This window comes from Centropristis striata, chromosome 8 (assembly GCF_030273125.1).
Source record: "Centropristis striata isolate RG_2023a ecotype Rhode Island chromosome 8, C.striata_1.0, whole genome shotgun sequence".
NCBI classification, from domain to species: domain Eukaryota; kingdom Metazoa; phylum Chordata; class Actinopteri; order Perciformes; family Serranidae; genus Centropristis; species Centropristis striata.
The window spans coordinates 5,400,667-5,421,253 of record NC_081524.1 but is presented as its reverse complement, the minus strand read 5'-3'; the positions used below and the strand labels follow the sequence as shown (position 1 = coordinate 5,421,253).

General features: G+C 38.1%; 2 protein-coding genes across 3 annotated transcripts in view; both read left to right on the top strand.

The window, feature by feature from the left end:
- thrap3a (thyroid hormone receptor associated protein 3a) overlaps positions 1-12,699 on the top strand; it is a 34,605-nt gene extending 21,906 nt beyond the window's left edge. For both annotated transcript variants that reach the window (XM_059338547.1, XM_059338548.1), the window contains 9 exons: positions 40-942; positions 1,902-2,567; positions 3,258-3,430; positions 3,793-3,904; positions 5,981-6,065; positions 8,089-8,270; positions 9,659-9,839; positions 10,407-10,541; positions 11,587-12,699. In XM_059338547.1, the coding sequence (XP_059194530.1) occupies positions 40-942; positions 1,902-2,567; positions 3,258-3,430; positions 3,793-3,904; positions 5,981-6,065; positions 8,089-8,270; positions 9,659-9,839; positions 10,407-10,541; positions 11,587-11,829 (2,680 nt within the window). In that variant the 3' untranslated portion in view covers positions 11,830-12,699. The remainder of the gene's footprint in view (positions 1-39; positions 943-1,901; positions 2,568-3,257; positions 3,431-3,792; positions 3,905-5,980; positions 6,066-8,088; positions 8,271-9,658; positions 9,840-10,406; positions 10,542-11,586) is intronic.
- A 3,796-nt stretch (positions 12,700-16,495) lies between these two features.
- The window catches only part of sh3d21 (SH3 domain containing 21), a 29,038-nt gene continuing 24,946 nt past the window's right edge, over positions 16,496-20,587 (top strand). Inside the window, exons 1-2 of the mRNA XM_059338557.1 lie at positions 16,496-16,619; positions 19,145-19,325. Coding sequence (XP_059194540.1) covers positions 19,322-19,325 — 4 coding nt within the window. The 5' untranslated portion in view covers positions 16,496-16,619; positions 19,145-19,321. The remainder of the gene's footprint in view (positions 16,620-19,144; positions 19,326-20,587) is intronic.

Genomic DNA, 20,587 nt, shown 5'->3' with positions numbered 1-20,587 from the left:
GTGTTTTCTTTCCCCCCTCGCTTTCGTTCCCATCTCTAGGTCTCGATCGCGGTCACGGTCAAGATCTCATTCTCCGCCTCATAACCGGGAGAAGAAATATACGAGGGGTTACCAGAATAACCGGGAGTTCCGGGGCTACCACCGCGGCTTCCGGAGGCCGTACAACTTCAGGGGCCGAGGGCGGGGCTACTTCCCACGTGGACGCTACCAGCGTGGCGGTGGTGGCGGTGGTGGTGGCGGCTATAACAACAACAACAACAACTTTCGCCCCAACTGGAAGAATTACAAGCAGTACCCTCAGAAACAGCAGCAACAGCAGCAGCAGCAAAACAACTCCCGAGGACGCTCTCAACACTTCCAGCAGCGCTCGGGGAGCCCCCCTCGGGGTCACTCGCACCACTCGGACCGCTCCTCCTCGCCGCTATCCAGACACTCGCAGCATTCTTCCTCTTCCTCACACTCCTCCTCTCCCAAATGCAGGTCGGCCTTGGTGCTGACTAACCCAAACTCCAAAGATGTGAAAGAGGAACTGGCGGCCTCCAAGGAGGTCCAAAAGGGAGGACGGGGAGACGAGGAGGAGGCAGCGGAGCTTGTTGGGGTGTCGGCGGGAGACGCCAAAGAAGGAACAGGAAGTGGGAAAACGGAGGGGAACTGGCAGGGCCTGAAAGACTGCAGCAGCAGTCCAAAGAGAGCAAGTCCTCTGGCAAGCACTGCTGTTATTGTTGGGCAGAACAGCCAGACTACTAACCAGGCTAGTCCCGCCCCAAAAAGCCCAAATGATACCAGCAATGGCGCCCCCTCCTGGAAGATGGCGTGTGGTTCATCCACAACCAAAAAGCCCTCACATGAAGGTCTAAACCCAATGCTTTCCAGCTTTGATTTCTTCTCCAACGAGGAATACCTGGATGGAGATAAAACAGCAATCTCCATTGCCTTCAGACAGTAAGATTTATTTTAATCTTCGTTTACTCAAACTGTTTTCTCAAACTATGCACGCTTTAAACACTGAAAAAAATTGGAGTGACATTTACTTAACCCTTTGATGCACAACATGGGTCAGAAATGACCCTCAACAGATCATTATTTCCATTTTGCCTCTCATACTTAATGAAGAAAAATTGTATTATTACATAGCTAACTACTTGGCTAAGTAGCTTGCTAAGCTAACTACTTAGCCGAGAAGTTAGTTAAGTAGTTAGCTTAGCAAGCTAGTTAGCTGACTACTTAGCCAAGAAGTTAGCTAAGCAGTTAGCTTAGCAAGCTACTTAGCTAAATACTTAGCCAAGAAGTTAGCTAAGGAAAACATAAAATTAGGATGTATGATGATCAAAAACAAACTAATTGAGGAAAACCTGGAATACTAAATGATGAAAATAATTTATTGCAAAGATATAGAACTTAAAAACTTGTACATATCGGGTCACTTTAGACCCATGTTGTGCATCAAAGGGTTAAAAAATGCTAGGCAAGTTTTTCCACACAAAGTGTTTGTAATCTTTACTCAGGCTGTTTTTAAGTAATATTTATTTAATAGAACCACTTGTTTTTTTTGAAAATACACAAGTAAATTGCAGATTCACTGATGTCCCTCAATTACATTTTACTTGGAAATATCAACTAATTAAGCCAATGAACTGGTTTAGTGAATATTACTTGAAACTAATTATTCAATTTACATACGAAACACATAAGAACACTTAATAACAAACAATCACTAAGTAATGCATTACATGAAAAACTGCTGTTTTATCTGACCCTTTTCTCTGTTGTTGTAGACAATCTTATTTGTAAAGGTTGCAAATAAGATCTTGTTGGATAATCAATTGGTTTCATTTTTGCAGTTGTCTCCCACGTTGCATGCCCAGTTAGATGCAGCTCTTTATCTCTTTGTTGTTGTTCAGGTTTTTGGAGGAGCGAAATAAAAAAGGGAAAGCTTGGGAAAATGGCAAGAACACAGAAGCGAATGATGTGGATATGGAGCAAGGGAAAGTGAACGGCAAAGCATCCGTGACTATCTCTGACTCGAGAAAGTACAAGGAGGACAATGAGGGTGAAGTGTCTTTGAAAAGCTTCTTGAAAGCTTCTCCTTTCCTGTCTGCTGATGGCGAGGAGGACGAGGAGATGCTCAAGCCTCTTTCAAAGTCACTTCACAAAGACTGGCACAATGGGGACGAGTCCTCCAAGCCAAAGATCAGGGTCACTCACTCCGCCCGGGAACTGTTTGACGAATGCTTCGGCAAATGGCAGAATGTTGCCTATACAGCCAACAGTGGCCTTGACGGCATGGCAGAAGACGTGTATCTCAATCGGAAGCCGGATAAAGCGGCAGCCTTTGCCGCTGCCCTCGCAAAGAGGGAGTTAGCAGGAGAATTTGAAGAGTTGTCCCCAGATTTGGGTGGCAAAGCCAGGAAGATGGCAAAATCTCCCTCCATCCCGTCTCCTACACCACCACCCAGGAGGAACTCTGACAGAGAGCTCAGGGGAGACGACTCGCCATTCATGTCTTCACGGAAACAGGAAGCTAAATTAAATGTCAGAATGGATTTCCTCGGAGAGAGCCTGAGGAGGTGAGCATCCCAAAATGATTTCTGCTCCCATACCGGGACTTTCCTCACTGACTTATATAGGGATGTCTTGGAAACTGATACTTAAAAAGTTTATACCTAAATTAGCACTCGTTTTCCTACAGTACTGCAGGTGTACGGTAGGGCTGGGCGATATGGACCAAAAGTCACCTCCCCATATATTTAGGCTGTATATATATATATATTGCTCTGAGCTATTTGCTCAGCACATTGTCACCATCGTGATATATATATATATATATATATATATGTATTGCATATTGATATTCAGCCTAAATATATGGGGATATGACTTTTGGTCCATATCGCCCAGCCCTACCAACATTTTTATTGCAAAGCGAGAGCAAATGTTCAGTCAAAGCAAGTCCTGTGTGCTGGAAACTTTTCAACTTTGTTGAAAAAGAACAGCAAATATTGGTAGCGAGAACAACAAGTTAGCATACTGCTGATTCTTTTGTGCAACTTTCTTTTTACTGGGTTAAAAAATGAGGAAAGAAGGAGAAGAGAGACAGCAAAAGGATATATATATATATATATATATATATATATATATATATATAAACATTTTCTGCAGTGGTTTCCCTGCTTGGATGTTGTTTTAAGCAATCGAAGAACATGTTTTCTGTTTGTCATACAAAAAGCAACTGACTGACCTCTTTTTGTCATGTTCAGCTCTTCTGATATTTTAGCTGAGGAGCGACAGTTGTCTCAGGATCTTGTGCAGTCCTCAAAAAAGGATCAGGAGTTTCGCTCCATCTTCCAACATGTTCAGACTGCTCAGTTACAGAGGAGTCCCTCTGAGCTATTTGCTCAGCACATTGTCACCATCGTTCACCACATTAAAGGTGAGTCGCCACCTCTCTCGCTGTCTTTTTTTAAAGAGTGGAGAAATCCACTAATATTGTTCTTTTTTTCATTTTCAGAAATGGATAAATCAAACTAGATGTTTAGTAAGATTGGGCCATTAAAGTTACTCAAAGCTGTAAGATTTCAGTAAAAGAAATAATCACGCTTGCCCTTTCTCTGCAAACTAAAGCAGCATTATGTTTTTGTGAAACAAGGCAAATGTTTTACCTCCTACAGTCTGTGAAATCCTGTGGCACATGGGAATATTCAATTCACTGCAGCACCACAGCTGGATGGAAAAGTGACAGACACTAGAAGCACTAACTACTTCAACAGCTGTTTTTACTGTTTCCCTGCACAGCTCAGCACTTTCCATCGTCTGGAATGACTCTAAACGAGCGATTCACCATGTACCAAAGACGAGCTGCAGAGAAGGAATTGATGAAGCCCAGAAAAAGCCCAGAGATACACAGGTAGAGTCGCCTATTGAGTGACCCTCTCACCTTCAGTGTGCTGTGGCTTCACCTCCTCTTTTAACAGCTTTCAGGTATTTCTCTCACCTTTCCTACCTGAAAATCAACAGACTATCTTGGCTTATGTGTTCTCATGCTCGGTGGAGGTCAGTTTTTATTTTCCCACCATTTTTTCTTTTTCTTTTGTCTGTTTTGTGTCGTCCTTGCAGTTCAATGTGCAGACAGTTGTCAAATTGAAGGAACAAACCAACATAAAGTCTTAGCAAGGTGTTGGGCCGCCAGTACAGCTTCAATCCGTCTCTGAACTCTACCGGATGATTACCATTCTTCCAAAACATGCTCCCTCATTTAATGTTTTGGTGATGGAGAGGCTGTCTAACACAGCAGTCCAAAATCTTCCATAGGTGTTCAGTTGGGTTGAGATCGGTTCTGTGAAAGCCTAATATGTGGTTCATTGTGAGCCCTTATGCTCTGTGGATGGGGCCATTGTCATCCTGGAAAAGACTCGCATCACGATAGAAATGTTTCACCATATGAAAATGGTGATCGCTGAGAACAACTTTGGATTGATCTGCAATGGACCCAAACCAAGACATCTAAATGTCTCCCAACTCCCACGGCATAAAAGACCCACCAGATCAACTCACTGTAGCGGTGTTTCCACTAGGGGGAAGAGTGGCCACCGGAAAAGTCTCAGGTCACACCCTCTCAAAAGTCCGCTCACTCTGCGTGGCTCCATTACAAGCTAGCTACGAGACTCCGGAGGTGACGTATGGTTTTCGACCGTCATGTAATCGCTTAGCGACAGTTTTGACGGATTAAACACGGAAGACTCAACTGTGGGCGCCGTCGCTAACTGTGCACAAAGTTAGCAGCTATTCATAAACAAGGCAGCATGGCTAATTATGCACAGCTTCTCCGCTGATCATAAACATAGTGATTGGTAATTAACCGGCATCGCTAACTGTGCACAGAGTGTCCGGTGCTTGTTGTAAACAAACAGAGATCGCTAAGTGAACACCTCCTGCAGCAGCAGCACATACACACTGTACTGCTACAGAGCTAACTGTTAGCCTGTTAGCAATTTGCAGACTGGATGCTAAGAGGTTGACATCCCCTCCGGCTCTGCAGCTGGGAGAGACTGCTGCAGGAGGAATGTGCCGCTTTGACTCGTTCTTACTCTTCTTAACTAGCCGCCGGCCCCCGCAGCTCGTTAAGAAGAGTAAGAAGGAGTCTCCAAAAGTCTCCAATAACACCAGAAAAAGTCGCTGGATTTGTCTCCAGTCGCTTTCTTGAAAAGTAGTCGCTAAGGGGGTCTGAAAAGTCGCTAAATATAGCAACAAAGTCGCTAAGTTGGCAACACTGCAAGTACTACGTCACATCCTGCTTAGTGATCTATCCAATCAGTAACAAGGCTTTTATCAGGGGAGCAAAAAGGCCCTGCTCTTCCACAGGGATGAAAAAAGTCCCGACAAAAGTCCGCTCTGGACGGCTTGTATTCAAATTAGGGGCGTTTCGGCGAGTGAGACCCGCCTCATTCCGGGTATTGGGCGCTAGTGGAAACAGCCCTACTCTAGGGGTGAGGCCTTCATGAGGGGTTTATGCACTACAACTCACCTACAATATACCCGCCTATGTAACTGTGGACAGGCAAGAGTCTGATCACTTCCTGCACTGGCATTCTCGGTCAACTGAGAAAGAATTGTCCATTATTTCCCCATTTACTGATGTTTTTTCCCATAGATTAAATGCAATTTAGTCAATTTTCCTATTGAAATCCCAGCCAGTTGAGCACTCTTTGTGACTGAAGTTTTGCCATCAGTGCCCCAACAATGGGCCCTCTTTAAAAGTCATTTAGATGTTTTTCCTCTTGCCATTTTGAAAAAAAATCAGAATCAACTGGTCAACATGCCACAGAGCACGGTTGGATGCTAGTTACTGAATTGTACCGTGCATCTGCATTCATTTATTTAGGTTTTTCCTTCAATTTGTCTCCCGTCCGGCCTCGTTTGTCATATTGGCGCATGTACTAAATGCATTTAATCATCTTTTCTTCACTGTGTTTCTTCCTCACAGGAGAATTGATGTTTCACCAAGAGCTTTTAAGAAACACTCTCAACTTTTTGAGGCGATGAAAAGCTCAGAGGATGGCACTTACAAGGTGACTGAACATTTTGCAGTATGAAGTATGTTGGAAAAAAAACAAACAACAGCAAACGAGTGAGCGAGCCAGATGCCTTTAGACTGCACTCTCTGAAAGCCAGTGGCTTTCCTTGAGGAGAGATGCACAGTCTAAGAAATGCAAAATGCAAAAAAAAAAGGCACTTTGACTTTGTTGTTTGTTATATATCGCCTTCACACATGGTGAATTGCTTAGACTGTGGGCACAAGCCTGACCAAGGCCAATGAATCATATAAGTTCAGAAATGGAAGCCACTGTGCCAAAGCTGTTCAAAGGACTCTAAGCAATTGTCTTCGTAAGTATTCTTTAAAAAAAATAAGAAACGGAAATAACCAACAGCAAGCACTTTATGCACCTGTGCTTATATTTACATGCTTAACTTTCTGAGTAGATCCTCACAATATTTCTTTATTGATGCGCATGGACACATATGGTCAAGCATTTGTAAACGTGAGGCGCAAATACTACTAAAAATACATTAAACTGAGTAGACTTAAATTAGCATGAACAGTCCTATCTTCTTTTTCTTCACCAATGCTAAAGAACCATGCTAGTTGTTTTGCCAGTCATGTAGCAGCTCAACAACTATGAAGTGTGTATACCTTTTTAAAAAGGCCAGCAACCACTTCCCAAAGCATACCTCAAAGTTTTTAGATTGGTCTCCCACCTTCCAGGGAGCCAGTAGTTTCAGTTTATGACAGTACAGTTTGATTGTCAACTTTAAGTGACTCGAAACTTGTCAAAGCAGGAAATACATCACTGTACACCATGGGTCTCAAACTCGCGGCCTGCGGGCCAATTGCGGCCCTCATGACGATATTTTGTGGCCCCCACCTTGATATGAAAGTTTAATGTGAGTTTTATATGAATGGCACTTTACCGTGTTGTGTGTGGAAGGTCCCTTTACTTACTTTTTTGAGGTAATTTTATGTCTTTTTTTTAATTATGTGTCTTTTTTAATAATTTTGTGTCTTTTTTTTGTAATTCTTTGTCTTTTTTTGGTCATTTTGTTTCTTTTTTTAAAGTAATTTAGTTTTTTTCTGTCATTTTGTGTCTTTTTTTAGTAATCTAGTTTTTTCCTGTCATTGTGTGTCTTTTTTGGCCATTTTATGTCTTTTTTGGGTAATTTTGTGTCTTTTTGGTAATTCTGTGTATTTTTTGGTCATTTTGCATCTTTTTTAAAGTAATTTAGTTTTTTCCCTGGCCTTTTGTGTCTTTTTTGGCCATTTTGTGTCTTTTTTGGGTCATCTTGTGTCTTTTTTATATCTATAATTTTGTGTCTTTTTTGGTCATTTTGTGTCTTTTTTTTGTAATTTTGTGTCTTGTTTTGGTCATTTTAATATTGCCTCCAGCGGCCCCCAGGTAATTTGAGTTTGAGACCCATGCTGTACACGTACAGGGATTGTTTTGAAAACACTTCTAGTTCTTAGATGCCTATGAGGGTCTGATGATTAAATGTGGGACCAGGATCCTGGAAGATGAACAAGCAACAATGATGTAAAATATGCTGGTGCTGTTATGTTGCTGCAGATTCTTGAAGCCTTGAATGCTGGATATTCCCACAAGCATTTGAATGCACCAGCTAGGAGGTTTGCTTTAACACAAAATATAGCTGACTAAATATTGACAGTGATGGATTGCCTATTTGAAGCAAATTTTCTTTCGGCCTTTTCAAGTTGGTTTTCCGACCAGATTTAAGTAGCTGCTTTGAAGGCAGGACAACCAATCTAGAAACATGTGCTTTGGGGAATGGTTCTGATTTGAAAGTAATCCTAAAACATGCAAAACCACTGGTTTGGCCCTTTAAGCGCACTGGAAAATTCACTTCAGAATGGCTTGGTTTTATTCATGCCAGCTGGCTGTTACCCGGGTTTCCCCCCCTTTTACCCACGGACCTCACTGTTTAGTTTACAAACCAGCTTGGCTGAGAGCAGACTGATAGCATCTACATGCTAATCCAAAATCTGTCCACGACGTTGTGTTCTGTTTTTCATTTGCTCAGGACGCCGGGGAAAAAACGAAGGGTGACCCAATGGACCTCCGTTTGGATATTGAGCGCCGTAAAAAATATTCCACCCATGACAGAGATTTTAATCAGGATCGGGGAAGAGATGTGGGAGATTCCCCAGATTCTAGTAGAGAGAGATCTTTGGAAAAGTTCTCCAAATCCCGCGAGAGATCAAAGTATGTACAACTGCCCTGTATTCTGCCCTACAAAGCCCATAACTGCAGTAACTACCGGTACATTTATGGTCGAAATTGAGTTATAACTAAAAATGAACTCCTTGATGTCTGTCTTATCTTGTGACAAAGTTTTAGATTTCAATTTTGATTTATGTCAGAGAAATAATGAATGAAAATGTATTAATATTAAGTCTAAAATACACAAATCTTTGAATAGAGTTGTTAACCCTTTGATGCACAACATATTTTAACCCCTTCTAATGCACAACATGGGTCAAAAATGACCCACATTCATTTCCCATGTTATTTAATGCTGCTGTGTGTTTCTGTGCTCTATCTTTTGATATCAATTTATTTTATGATTGAATATTCCAAGTATTCTTTAAATATCTTGTTTTTGATAACAACATATCATTATTTTCATTTTGCCTCTCATACTTTATGAAGATACAACGTTTTTGTATTATTACATAGCTAACTTCTTGGCTAAGTAGCTTGCTAAGCTAACTACTTAGCCAAGAAGTTAGCAAGCTTAGCAAGCTACTGAGCTAAATACTTAGCCAAGAAGTCAGCTAAGTAGTTAGCTTAGCAAGCTACTTTGCTAAATAGCCAAGAAGTTAGCTAAGTCGTTAGCTTAGCAAGCTACTTAGCTAAATACTTAGCCAATAAGTTAGCTAAGTAGTTAGCTTAGCAAGCTCATCAAAAAATGGATTTGGGTCATTTTTCACCCATGTTATGTACTAGAAGAGTAGTGACACAGAAAGGGATTTTATTAAAAAAATATTTAAGGAAAACATAAAAGTAGGATGAATGATGATCAAAAACAAACGATGATGAAATTATGAAAATAATTTATTGCAAAGGTATAGAACATAAAAACTCACATATTGGGTCACTTTAGACCCATGTTGTGCATCAAAGGGTTAAACACTTTTAAATGCACTCAATTTGAAAACGTTTATTCACTGAAAACAGCATATAAAAGCTGAAAGAAGACAACAACATTGTAGTTACTGCACTCTGTTTTTGCATTACCATTAGAACCTTTTTACAGCAAAACCAGAGTGCAGTAACTACATTTTTGGGGTCAAAGGTCAAATAAATCATCATGTTTTTTAGCATACAAATGACATCATCAATACATGTAGAAATAAGTGTCATATCATTTATCTACCTATAACACATTTTGCTGGCCAGTTAAAAACGTTAAAAAACTTTAAAGCTGTTTTTCTCAGTGTTACTCTTTGCGTAGTTACTGCAGTTAGACTTTATATGGCAGAATTGCTTCAAAATAACTACAAATATGTTTAATACTGTTGTTCATCTACTCTGCATGATAAACAGTCGGCCATGAAGGATCTTGCATGTACCATTTTCTCTCCTCACAGGAAAAGTAAGAAGAAGCGTTCTCGCTCGAGTTCCTCCTCATCGTCCTCGTCCTCTAAGTCCCATAAAGAAGATTTGCCTCATGGCAAGTCTGATGCCAAAGATAAAGGCTTTGACAAAGCCAGACTGGGTCAAACAGAGTCACCAGGACCCGTTGAGAGAGGAAGGCCACGTGGAGGATTTGTAAGTTTATCACATAATATTGGAGAGGCGCACAGCCCTGATTCCAAAAAAGTTGCATACAGCGTAAATAAAAACAGAATGTATTGGATTTTTTTTTTTTTACCAAAACAAAAGTTGAACATAAAACTTGAATCTACAGTGCTTAACACATTTATTAGAAGAATGAGAAAACATAAATATTTTAGAAATCTTTTTACAAGCTTGTTTGAATCTAAAAATGATATTTATTAGACAAATAAACTGAATTTATACTCAGATGTGAGCCAGCTCACTGGGCTTCTCTGAAAAGTCAGAAATGAATCAACATTCAACCACTAAAACAAATTTTTCTGTTCAGTAATGCAAGTTAATAACTATAATTTGACATCTTAATCAAGAAATAATAATTTGCTTTAATATTTTTACAGGTTTTTGTAAAATGGTCAATTTGAAAATTCATGGACAACAATAATAATAATAATAATGATATTTTAGCATTAAAAAATATAATTTCAGTTAAAGAGCTTCTACATACTGTTTACTGTCAATCAATCTGTTTCAATGCCTCCTCCTATTCACTCATTACAGCAAGTCCGAATCCGTGGAAGGAGCTGGATCAAAGGAAACTGTTCTCAGAGTAACACCGTGACAAACATGGCAGTACAGCCAAAAAATGAAGACTGGGACCCCGAATACACTCCCAAGAGCAGAAAATACTACTTGGTAGGGCGAAACTCTTTCCCAAACTGCAAAAAAAAAGGGTGTATATAAACAAGATAAAAACACTAAATCTGAGGGAAGTTATCTTGCTGCATGGACAGATAATTTACCTTGACAAGATTTCTTAAATTAAGATTATTAAATCTAGAAATAAGCATGTTGAACACTTATAATAAGAAAGTAAGCGGTGTCATCCCTATGTTACCGGGACCCGTGGAACATAGGACCTGGTGAACATAGGACCAGGGGAACATAGGACCCGGGGAACATAGGACCCGGGGAACATATGACCAGGGGAACGTAGGACCAGGGGAACGTGGGACCAGGGGAACGTGGGACCAGGGGAACGTGGGACCAGGGGAACGTGGGACCAGGGGAACGTGGGACCCGGGGAACGTGGGACCCGGGGAACGTGGGACCAGGGGAACGTGGGACCCGGGGAACGTGGGACCAGGGGAACGTGGGACCTGGGGAACGTGGGACCCGGGGAACGTGGGACCCGGGAAACGTGGGACCCGGGGAACGTGGGACCCGGGGAACGTGGGACCCGGGGAACATGGGACCCGGGAAACATGGGATCCGAGGAACATGGGACCCGGGGAACATAGGACCAGGGGAACATATGACCAGGAGAACATAGGACCCGGGGAAAGATACAAAAGACCAAAAGTACCAGACAAAAAAGACACAAAAAGACAAAAAAACACCCAAAAAAGACAAAATCTTTTCTTATCCTGGTAAGAAACAAATAATTGTCAGGTCACTCTGCTCGGGCCAGCTTGCAGCTTTAATTCATCTTGTTTTAAGAGTTAATTCCTTATTTTAAGTGTTCAACATGCTTATTTCTAGATTTAATAATCTTAATTTAAGAAATCTTGTCAAGTGAAATTATCTGTCCATGCAGCAAGATCATTTCCCTCAGATTTAGTGTTTTCATCTTGTTTTTAGACACACCTTTTTTTGCAGTGCATTAATGCATTCTGTCTCTGTTTGAGATACTTTAAGAATCATTCTCTTGACGCACTTTCATCCTTTTTCTCCCCCTCAGCACGATGACAGAGAACAGGAGGCAGAGTGCAAGTGGGTGGAGAACCGGGGTCGAGGACGGGGAGGCTTCTCGCGTGGAAGGGCGAGATTCATCATCCGCAAAGCCACCGGGGGCCCCAACACCAACGGGCCCAAATGGGCCCACGACAAGTTCCAGATCAACGGGGAGCAAGGAGACGGGCACGAGGAGGAGACAGAACAGGACCATAAGGAAGGAGAAATCGACAGAGAGAATACTTGCTGAAAATCTTAATTTTCTTCTGTGATGTTATGGGATCTGACGCAGTGATTTTTATCCACCACAATGGATTTGTTAATGCAGATTTTAAGACTCTGTTATGCTTTAATTTCACTTACTCTGACTTGACACGATGATTTTCCACATCAGGATAGAACTCATAACTAGTAGAAGCACTGTTTAAGGGTGAAATGCTGTTTCTTAAAAAAGAATTTGGATTTATGTTTCATGCTTTTATTTGGTTAAGGGAAGTTTTCTGTTCCGCATTTTGGTAATATTATCACTTTTCTTGAAGGAATGATTAAAAAAAAGACTCCTTAATCACATTTGTATTTGTAAGTAGGGAGAGAAAAACACATTGTAGATCAAATAGCTCGTGCCTTATACATATGAAGGAATGTTTTGTAGGTGAGTAGGTGACAAGGTAAATATTTTTTTGATTTTTTTTTTTAGAAAAACAGGGTTTTTTGGGTTTTTAGCAGTGTCTTGCCTGGATTCAAATAACAGCAATAAGTTCACTGTAGTTCATATTGACATCACAGTTTAGCCAATTCAGCACTCTGACCCTGATCTGACATGGGACCAAACTGTATGGGGTCAAAGGTTATAGTTCTGCAGTCTTTCATCATACAACATTCAACAGATCTTCGATATTATCTGGCAGCAGGGGAGATTCTAAGGATAACTTCCTGTATATTTCATGTTTCTCATTAAACATTTTGCCGTCACAGATTTCTATGTGTTACAGTTGCTCTTCGCTTGATCTTGGCTACCACTAATCAATGTATAATATTGATAGTGATTATATTTTCTCTTCTCCAAACAAATTCATTGTAGTTTTTGTACCTGTTTAAGCAGGATTCTGACTTTGTCTGTTTTTTGCAAACTTGTGTACCAAAAAAGGTGTGTCTAAAAACCAGATATAAACACTAAATCTGAGGGAAATGATCTTGCTGCATGGACAGATAATTTCACTTGACAAGATTTCTTAAATTAAGATTATTAAATCTAGAAATAAGCATGTTAAACACTTAAAATAAGAAATGAACTCTTAAAACAAGATAAATTAAAGCTGCAAGCAGTGATGAACTGGTCCGAGCAGAGTGACCTGATGATTATTAGTTTCTCACCAGGATAAGAAAAACTTTTTTTGTCTTTTTTGTTTGGTAATTTTTTGTCTTTTTTGTGATTTGACGTCTTTTGTGTCTTTTTTTGTGTCATTTTTGTGTCTTTTTACATCTTCTTTTGGTCATAAAATGACCAAAAAAGACAAAACATTTACAAAAGAGATAAATTAAAGCTCCAAATTATTTGTTTCTTACCTGGATAAGAAAAACTTTTTGTATCTTTTTTGGGTGTTTTTTCGTCTTTTTGTGTCTTTTTTGTTTGGTATTTTTTTGTCTTTTTATGCCTTTATTGTGATTTTACGTCTTTTGTGTCTTTTTTTGGTCATTTTGTGTCTTTTTACATCTTCTTTTGGTCACAAAATGACCAAAAAAGACAAAAAATGTACAAAAGAGATAAATTAAAGCTGCAAGCAGCAATGAACTGGCCCGAGCAGAGTGACCTAACAATTATTTGTTTCTTACCAAGATAAAAAAAAAAACTTTAGATTTAGAAGTGTTGGATAATTTATTTTATTTTAAGCGTTCAACATGCTTATTTCTAGAATTAACAATCTTAATTTAAAAAATCTTGTTAAGTGAAATTATCTGTCCATGCAGCAAGATCATTTCCCTCAGATTTAGTGTTTTTTAATCGTTTTTAGACACACCTTTTTTGCAGTGCAGCCAAAGACGGTTCAATCTCTCATGTTAAATGTGTTCAACTGTGTCCACATGGTGATGATAGAGGCTCAAAATCAGCATTTCTTTAGTCTGAGGATTGTAAGAAACTGAAATACATATAGGGCGGTTTGTAGATCAAGAATTACAATGTGTCTAAAGCTAGAATAATTATGTTTTTTCAGTGAATGTTGCCATTGATTTAACGATTACACTCATGTCTGTTTTGCTAACTGTTCACAATTGAATTACACGATTATTGTGCCTTGCTGTGGGTCCGCTGGTCTTATTTGTACAATACAGGCCTACAGATTGAGACTGATGCTTGGGGAATATTGCTTTTTTTAAATAGGTGTTGTTACCGTTTATTTTTTTTCTTAGAGACTGTAAATTAAAGAGACACTGATTACTTTAATGTTCGCCTTGATGTGGTTTTTATTGCAATTTTAAAAAGGGGAGATGAGCAATTTTGGTTTATCGTTTGAAAAGTCACTTTATAGCAGTCATTGTAGTTAGATGCACTGAAATTTACTGTTATTTTACAGAATTTTCCTGTGTTTTTTTCAGTGCAAATGCCATAGAAACATAGTAAATCACAAATATTAACCGACAGATAAAAGTTGTAATCTGTAAATTAATATAATATTATAGATTTTGTGCAGGAAAATTCAATTGCTATATGGTCTTGATTGCTAAATTGCATTGAAAACCCCACCTGAAAATTGAATTAAACAAGACAAGATATTCCTTTATGGATCCACAATGGGGGAAATTCAAAAACAACAAAAATGTAAAAAAATAAAAATAAAAAACTGTAAAAGATCCATCAGCAAAAGTTGCAAATTAATTACAATCAAATTACACAAATTACATTATTACTCCTACATTGTATATAATATAATGCTCCTAATTTTTTTATTTTATTTTGTTTAAATTGTTAATTTTTACATTTCTTCTTGTTTAAATTCTAAGTTATTTATAATTTATACATTTTTTACTTGTTCAATTGATAATACTTTTTTAATATTTCTAGTTTATACTGCTTGTTTACTATTTATTGTTATTTTGCTATCCACTTTGCGGCTGTAATTCAGGAAATTTCCCCACTGTGGGACTAAAAGCAATGACACCAGAGGGGAAGTGAATAAACAGTGTACTCCATCTAATGATTAAACATATTTTAACCCTTTGATGCACAACATGGTCTAAAGTGACCTGACTAAGTTTTTATATTCTTTATCTTTGCAATAAATGAATTTTATCATTCAGTATTGTAGGTTTTTCCTCAAATAACTTGTTTTTGGTCATCATACATCCTCATTATTCTTTTAATTTCTTACTTTTTGAATAAAAACCCTTTTTTTATCACTACGCTTCTAATGCACAAGGTCATTTTTGACCCATGTTGTGCATTAGAAGGTGTTTATATGTTGTCACCAATTTAAAACTTGACAAAGAAGACATAAATATTAACTATCCTATTTTGTTAAATTGGTGTTTTTCCAATGGAAATTATTATTTGGTGGCTCTAATAAGTCTCAAATGTTAAAATATGTGGTTTTCAAATGTAATCTGGTGGTTCTAACAACTCTCTTAAAGTTAAACCTTCAAAATAAGACAAACATAGTTACACATTTACTCAAATTGTTAATTTAGTGAATCACTTTTTGTATCACTACGCTTCTAATGCACAAGGTCATTTTTGACCCATGTGTGTAAACTTGATGTAATAATACAAAAACTATTTTTCTTCATAAAGTATGAAAGGAAAAATGGATATAATGATCTGTTGTAATAAAAATAGATCATAGAAGATATTCAAACACACAGCAGCATGACATAACATGGGAAATGAATGCGGGTCATTTTGGACCCATGTTGTGCATTAGAAGGTGTTTATATGTTGAGCATCAGGGGTTAAACAACAGACCCGTGCCCAACAGCTGGCTGCAAATTTCAGTTAACAGTTTTGTTTTCTCCCAGAAACTCTGAGACCCTCGGGGGTCTCCTCACATACTGTTTCACTTTGTACATAAATAAATGCTGCAGCTGCACAGGACAACAACTACCAGCTCCACTCTTCTGATGACACTGCCATCTTGTGTTTCAGCACAAATAAATCAGACATTAGCATATGCAAACACCAGATCCTGCATGTTTTTGTTTGGCCTAATCAGCAATTCAACCCTGCAGGATGACTCACCAAGGCTATGTAAAAAAAAATATCACATGTTAGACTGATTCAATTAAACTGTGACAACAATAAGAAGTACTAGAGGCCTAATCCAGGGATTCCTGTGTCAACAACACACTGTGGTGCGGCTCTTTAATCATGCTGTGGGTCAGAGCATCTCGGGGTGTGGCCATTCATCCTCGTTTGTTTACCGCTCTGTTCAACAGAAGGCCAAGATCACCTGCTTTACATGAAGATCACTGAAGTCTCCAGGGAGTCTTTGATTAAACAAGCCTCAGACTGATCTTCTCAGAGCCCTCACAGCCTCTGCCTCCCACATGTTTGGGGTACCCAGAATTATTATTAGGCGAAATAAAAATAAAAACACTTTCTTACCATAGACCTAATGAAATAAGTGAACATAGCCACAGTGATGTTACCCATTGGTTTATGGACTACTGATTCTACAACATGGTCTCACAGGAATCCGTGAAATAGCCACGGATTTGCTTAACTCAAAATCTGTGGAATAGCCACGGAATCACTCAAATTTCCGTGAAACTGACACAGATTTCGCTACAATCCAAATTAGTGACAGTCATATCCCGTGGCTATTCCATGGATATTTTTTCCTATTGGTTTGTTCCAAGTCACGTGACTTTCAAGGTCTCGGCAGTCAGTTCTCTCATTGTTACACTGCAAAAAAGCCAACTTGTATTTTTTGGCCTAAAACAGTGATTTAAGTTGGTAAAACTTGGAAATATAAATTATTGACATTTAGGGCAATAATGTAAGTTAGCACAACAAAGGAAGCCAGTTGTCTGCTCAAAAACAAGTTGGTGAGTTGTTGTTACTTATATCTTTAAGTTGGGGTTCAAAACAAGGGACAATAGTTCTGATAACTCTTATTTCTTTGTTGTGAAATGCGGGAAAGCGGTGAAATTCATGAGCGAAAGCTAGCGGCTAACTGATGCTAGCGGCTAACTGATGCTAGCGGCACTGCTTGTTACAGCTACAAGAGTAGCCATTAGCGTATCAATGCTAACTCAAAATTGTGGTCGCAACATTAGCTGACATTTCATAGCGACGTTACAATCGTGCCAATTCAGCACGTTGCAGAAGTTAGCAGAAGTAAGGATTAAAAGTTATTACAATGTAAAATTGTAAGTTAGTACAACTTACAGTTGAGTTGACAAAAATCTGAATTCAGAGTTGAGCAAACTCAACACAAAACTTAAAATATTTAGTTTAATTGTCCAACTTAAAATTTTATCGAAGTTTGTTGCCTGGAAATTTTGAATTCACCCAACTTTATTTTTTTTGCAATGTAGTGAAAAAAACAATATTTTGACTTAGTTTCTGCATAAAAATGGATTTTGATCACATTTCTCGCAAGAAATATGTTTTATTTTCTAAATATTCACTCAGTGAATGTACATAATCACTTTGTCTTAAAGACCTCGCCATGACTGTCATTAACTTGCATTGTAGCAAAATCCGTGTCAGTTTCACGGAAATGTGAGTGATTCCGTGGCTATTTCACAAATTCCTGTGAGACCATGTTGGATTTGAAGCCTCAAGTCTGGTATTTTGGTCAGTGGAGTCGCCCCCTGCTGCTCATTCCAGAGAATGCAGGTTTTAAAGCACTTCCACATTTCAGTTCAGGTTCAGTCTGTAATAAATTAAGTCAAGAAACTACAGTAAACTTAAATTTGAGAGTGTTGGCTGAATGGGAATGAATGCTGTTCCACTGAGATCTTTGATATGATAATGGTCATTTTCTATCTTCTATGTTTGTTTCTTCTGTGTTTACATTTTGTTTTCTGGTGAGACCAAAGATCATTTCCTGCCACTGTTGGACAATAAAGTTAATTTATTATTTATTTTCTTTTGACATGAGTCACTCAGTGTTGTCCAGTAAAACACCAATAAAGCCAATATCCTATCCTACACAATATTGAAGACTGGGATCACTCACTAACATTCAACAGGGAAGATGAGGAAGTTCTTTATTGGAGCAGGACTACATGACTAACTGTGTGTCTCTGATGACTAATTAGAAGTGACCTTACCTTATTAACTTGAACAAAAGGCGCCTGCGTCACAACTACAGCCCGTATGTAACAAAGTATATTTTTATTGTGCTATAAAATGCACCTTGTTGCTTTTCTTGGCCACGTGTTATTTTGGTTTGTGAAATTCAGTCTTGCATACACTGGTTCTGCTTTCTATAACTGGCCGGCAAAGTCACTTTGCCTCAAGGGACGCACAAAAACAACATTACAGACACACACTCAAACAAGTCCTCCACATAAACATACATGAAGATTAGAGCTTGAATTTCTTTACCAGTAGATCTGAGGTCTGCTCCTTTAAATCAGGACTAACAACACTATTGTTTACTGCAGCGTACTCTTTTTAAAAAAAAAAAAAAAATATATATATATATATATATATATATATATATATATATATTTTATTGGAAATTAGCAATCATAAGCATCAGTACAAGACATAACTTATTCCACAGCTGTTTTCCACATTTTTGTTTTTTAAAGGGTACATTAGAACAAAGAACCACAAAAAAGACAACCCACAAAACAAAAAGAAAATAAATACAAAACAATAAAAAAAAACATATTATAATAATATAAAGGGAGGCAAAAGAGCAGAGAAACAGAAACATTAACAATTATACAAATAATGGCAATACATAAATAAACACAGGATGCCAAGTATGCTCATTAAAAAAAATAAAAAATAAAAATAAAGATTAAAAAAAATATTGCAGCATATTCTTAACTTTAACACTTATCTGCTCTACTCTACTGCCCTTACTTTTTAACTACGCAATGTTTCACTTGTGCTTTTTATTATTTTATCTATTTTCTTATGCTGCTGTATCTTATTTTATCTTATTTTCATTTCTATCCCCCTGTTTTAATTGACTGTTTTTACCGCTTTCAATCGTGTGTCTTGCTGTTTTTAATGTTTATGTAAAGCACTTTGAATCACCTTGTGTTGAATTGTGCTATACAAATAAACTTGCCTTACAATCTGTAGCTATTTCACACGCTAGAGTGAGAAGATGTGTGAAAAAAGCACAGCAGAAATGGATTTAAGAGTAATTTTGCAGCTTGTGAATGCTGACTTTTGTCTTCTAATATTTTTCTAAAGACCTATGCTGTCACGCTCTATTGTCAGTCTCATTTATGAGCTTTTTGTTCTTTCTCTATAAACCTGTCTTACCTGTTCCTCTCCTCTATTCCCTCCCTCTCTCCTCCTTCTCTCTCTCTCTCTCTCTCTCTCTGTACTGTATGACCCATCCTACTCCTTGCTGTTGACTTGCCATGACTCGCCTCAGGAAAAGTTGCTCAATGTTAATGTTTGACAAGTAGGAAGAAGTGCCTTGGCTGCCATATCTCTCAGTGTTAGACAACACAGCCGCAGTCTTTCAGTTCTCCTTCTACACAAGAGTTTGTTTGCTGCTTTGTGAAGGAATTACATATTCAAATCGGAAGGAGAAAGACAGAAAGACACCATGGGTGAGTCTGCATTTTCTTATACACTAGTGGAATTCTTCATGTTTTAATCCTCTCAGCTGTCTGTTTGCTGGTATTCAATTGACATGTAATGTTAAACACAAAGAGTTTGTGCAAAGTAAGGCAAAGAATGAGTTGTTTTATTATATATTATTTGAGCGTGCAATTAAAACTAAAGCAGTGGCACTTTGTATGTATATAATTACATAACTTGCATTGATTAAATGTACATTTCTGCTGAAAAATAAGCATTTTTTTTTTTTTTTGCAAACTCCCAGAGATATTTAGTGTCAGTGCCCTACCAACACTGGCAGATTTTTTCTCTAATTTGTTGATTTTTTAAGGTTTAACTTTAAAAGAGTTGTTAGAACCACCAGATTACATTGGAAAATCACATATTTTAACATTTGAGAGTTATTAGAGCCACCAAATTATAATTTCCAATGGAAAAACACCAATTTAACAAAATAGGATAGTTGATATTTGTGGCTTCTTTGTCAGGTTTTAAATTGGTGACAACATAACACCTTCTAATGCACAACATGGGTCAAAAATGACCTTGTGCATTAGAAGAGTAGTGATAAAAATGTGTTTTTATTCAGAAAGTAAGAAATGAAAATCAGAAATTAGGTGAATGATGATCAAAAACAAGTTATTTGAGGTAAAAATTATATTAATACATAGCTAACTACTTGGCTAAGTAGCTTGCTAAGCTAACTACTTAGCCAAGAAGTTAGCTAAGTAGTTCGCTTAGCAAGCTACTTAGCGAAATACTTAGCCCAGAAGTTAGCTGAGTAGTTAGCTTAGCAAGCTGTTTAGCTAAATACTTAGCCAAGAAGTTAGCTAAGTAGTTAGCTTAGCAAGCTACTTAGCTAAAAAAAAATGGATATGGGTCATTTTTGACCCATGTTGTGCATTAGAAGAGTAGTGGCACAAAAGGGGATTTTATTGAAAAATGAATGAAGGAAAACATAAAATTAGGATGTATGATGATCAAAAACAAACTAATTGAGGAAAACCTGGAATACTGAATGATGAAATTAATTTATTGCAAAGATATAGAATATAAAAACTGAATCGGGTCACTTTAGACCCATGTTGTGCATCAGAGGGTTAAAGCTGCAGGAAACCACTTTTTAAAAACGTGTTCTACCACATGTATTAGACTAAAAACGTGTTTTTCCACTTGTGTGGAATGAATAGCAGCAGGAGAAAACTGTACTGTTCATCTGTAATAATCTACATTCCCTCAAAGCCCGTATCCT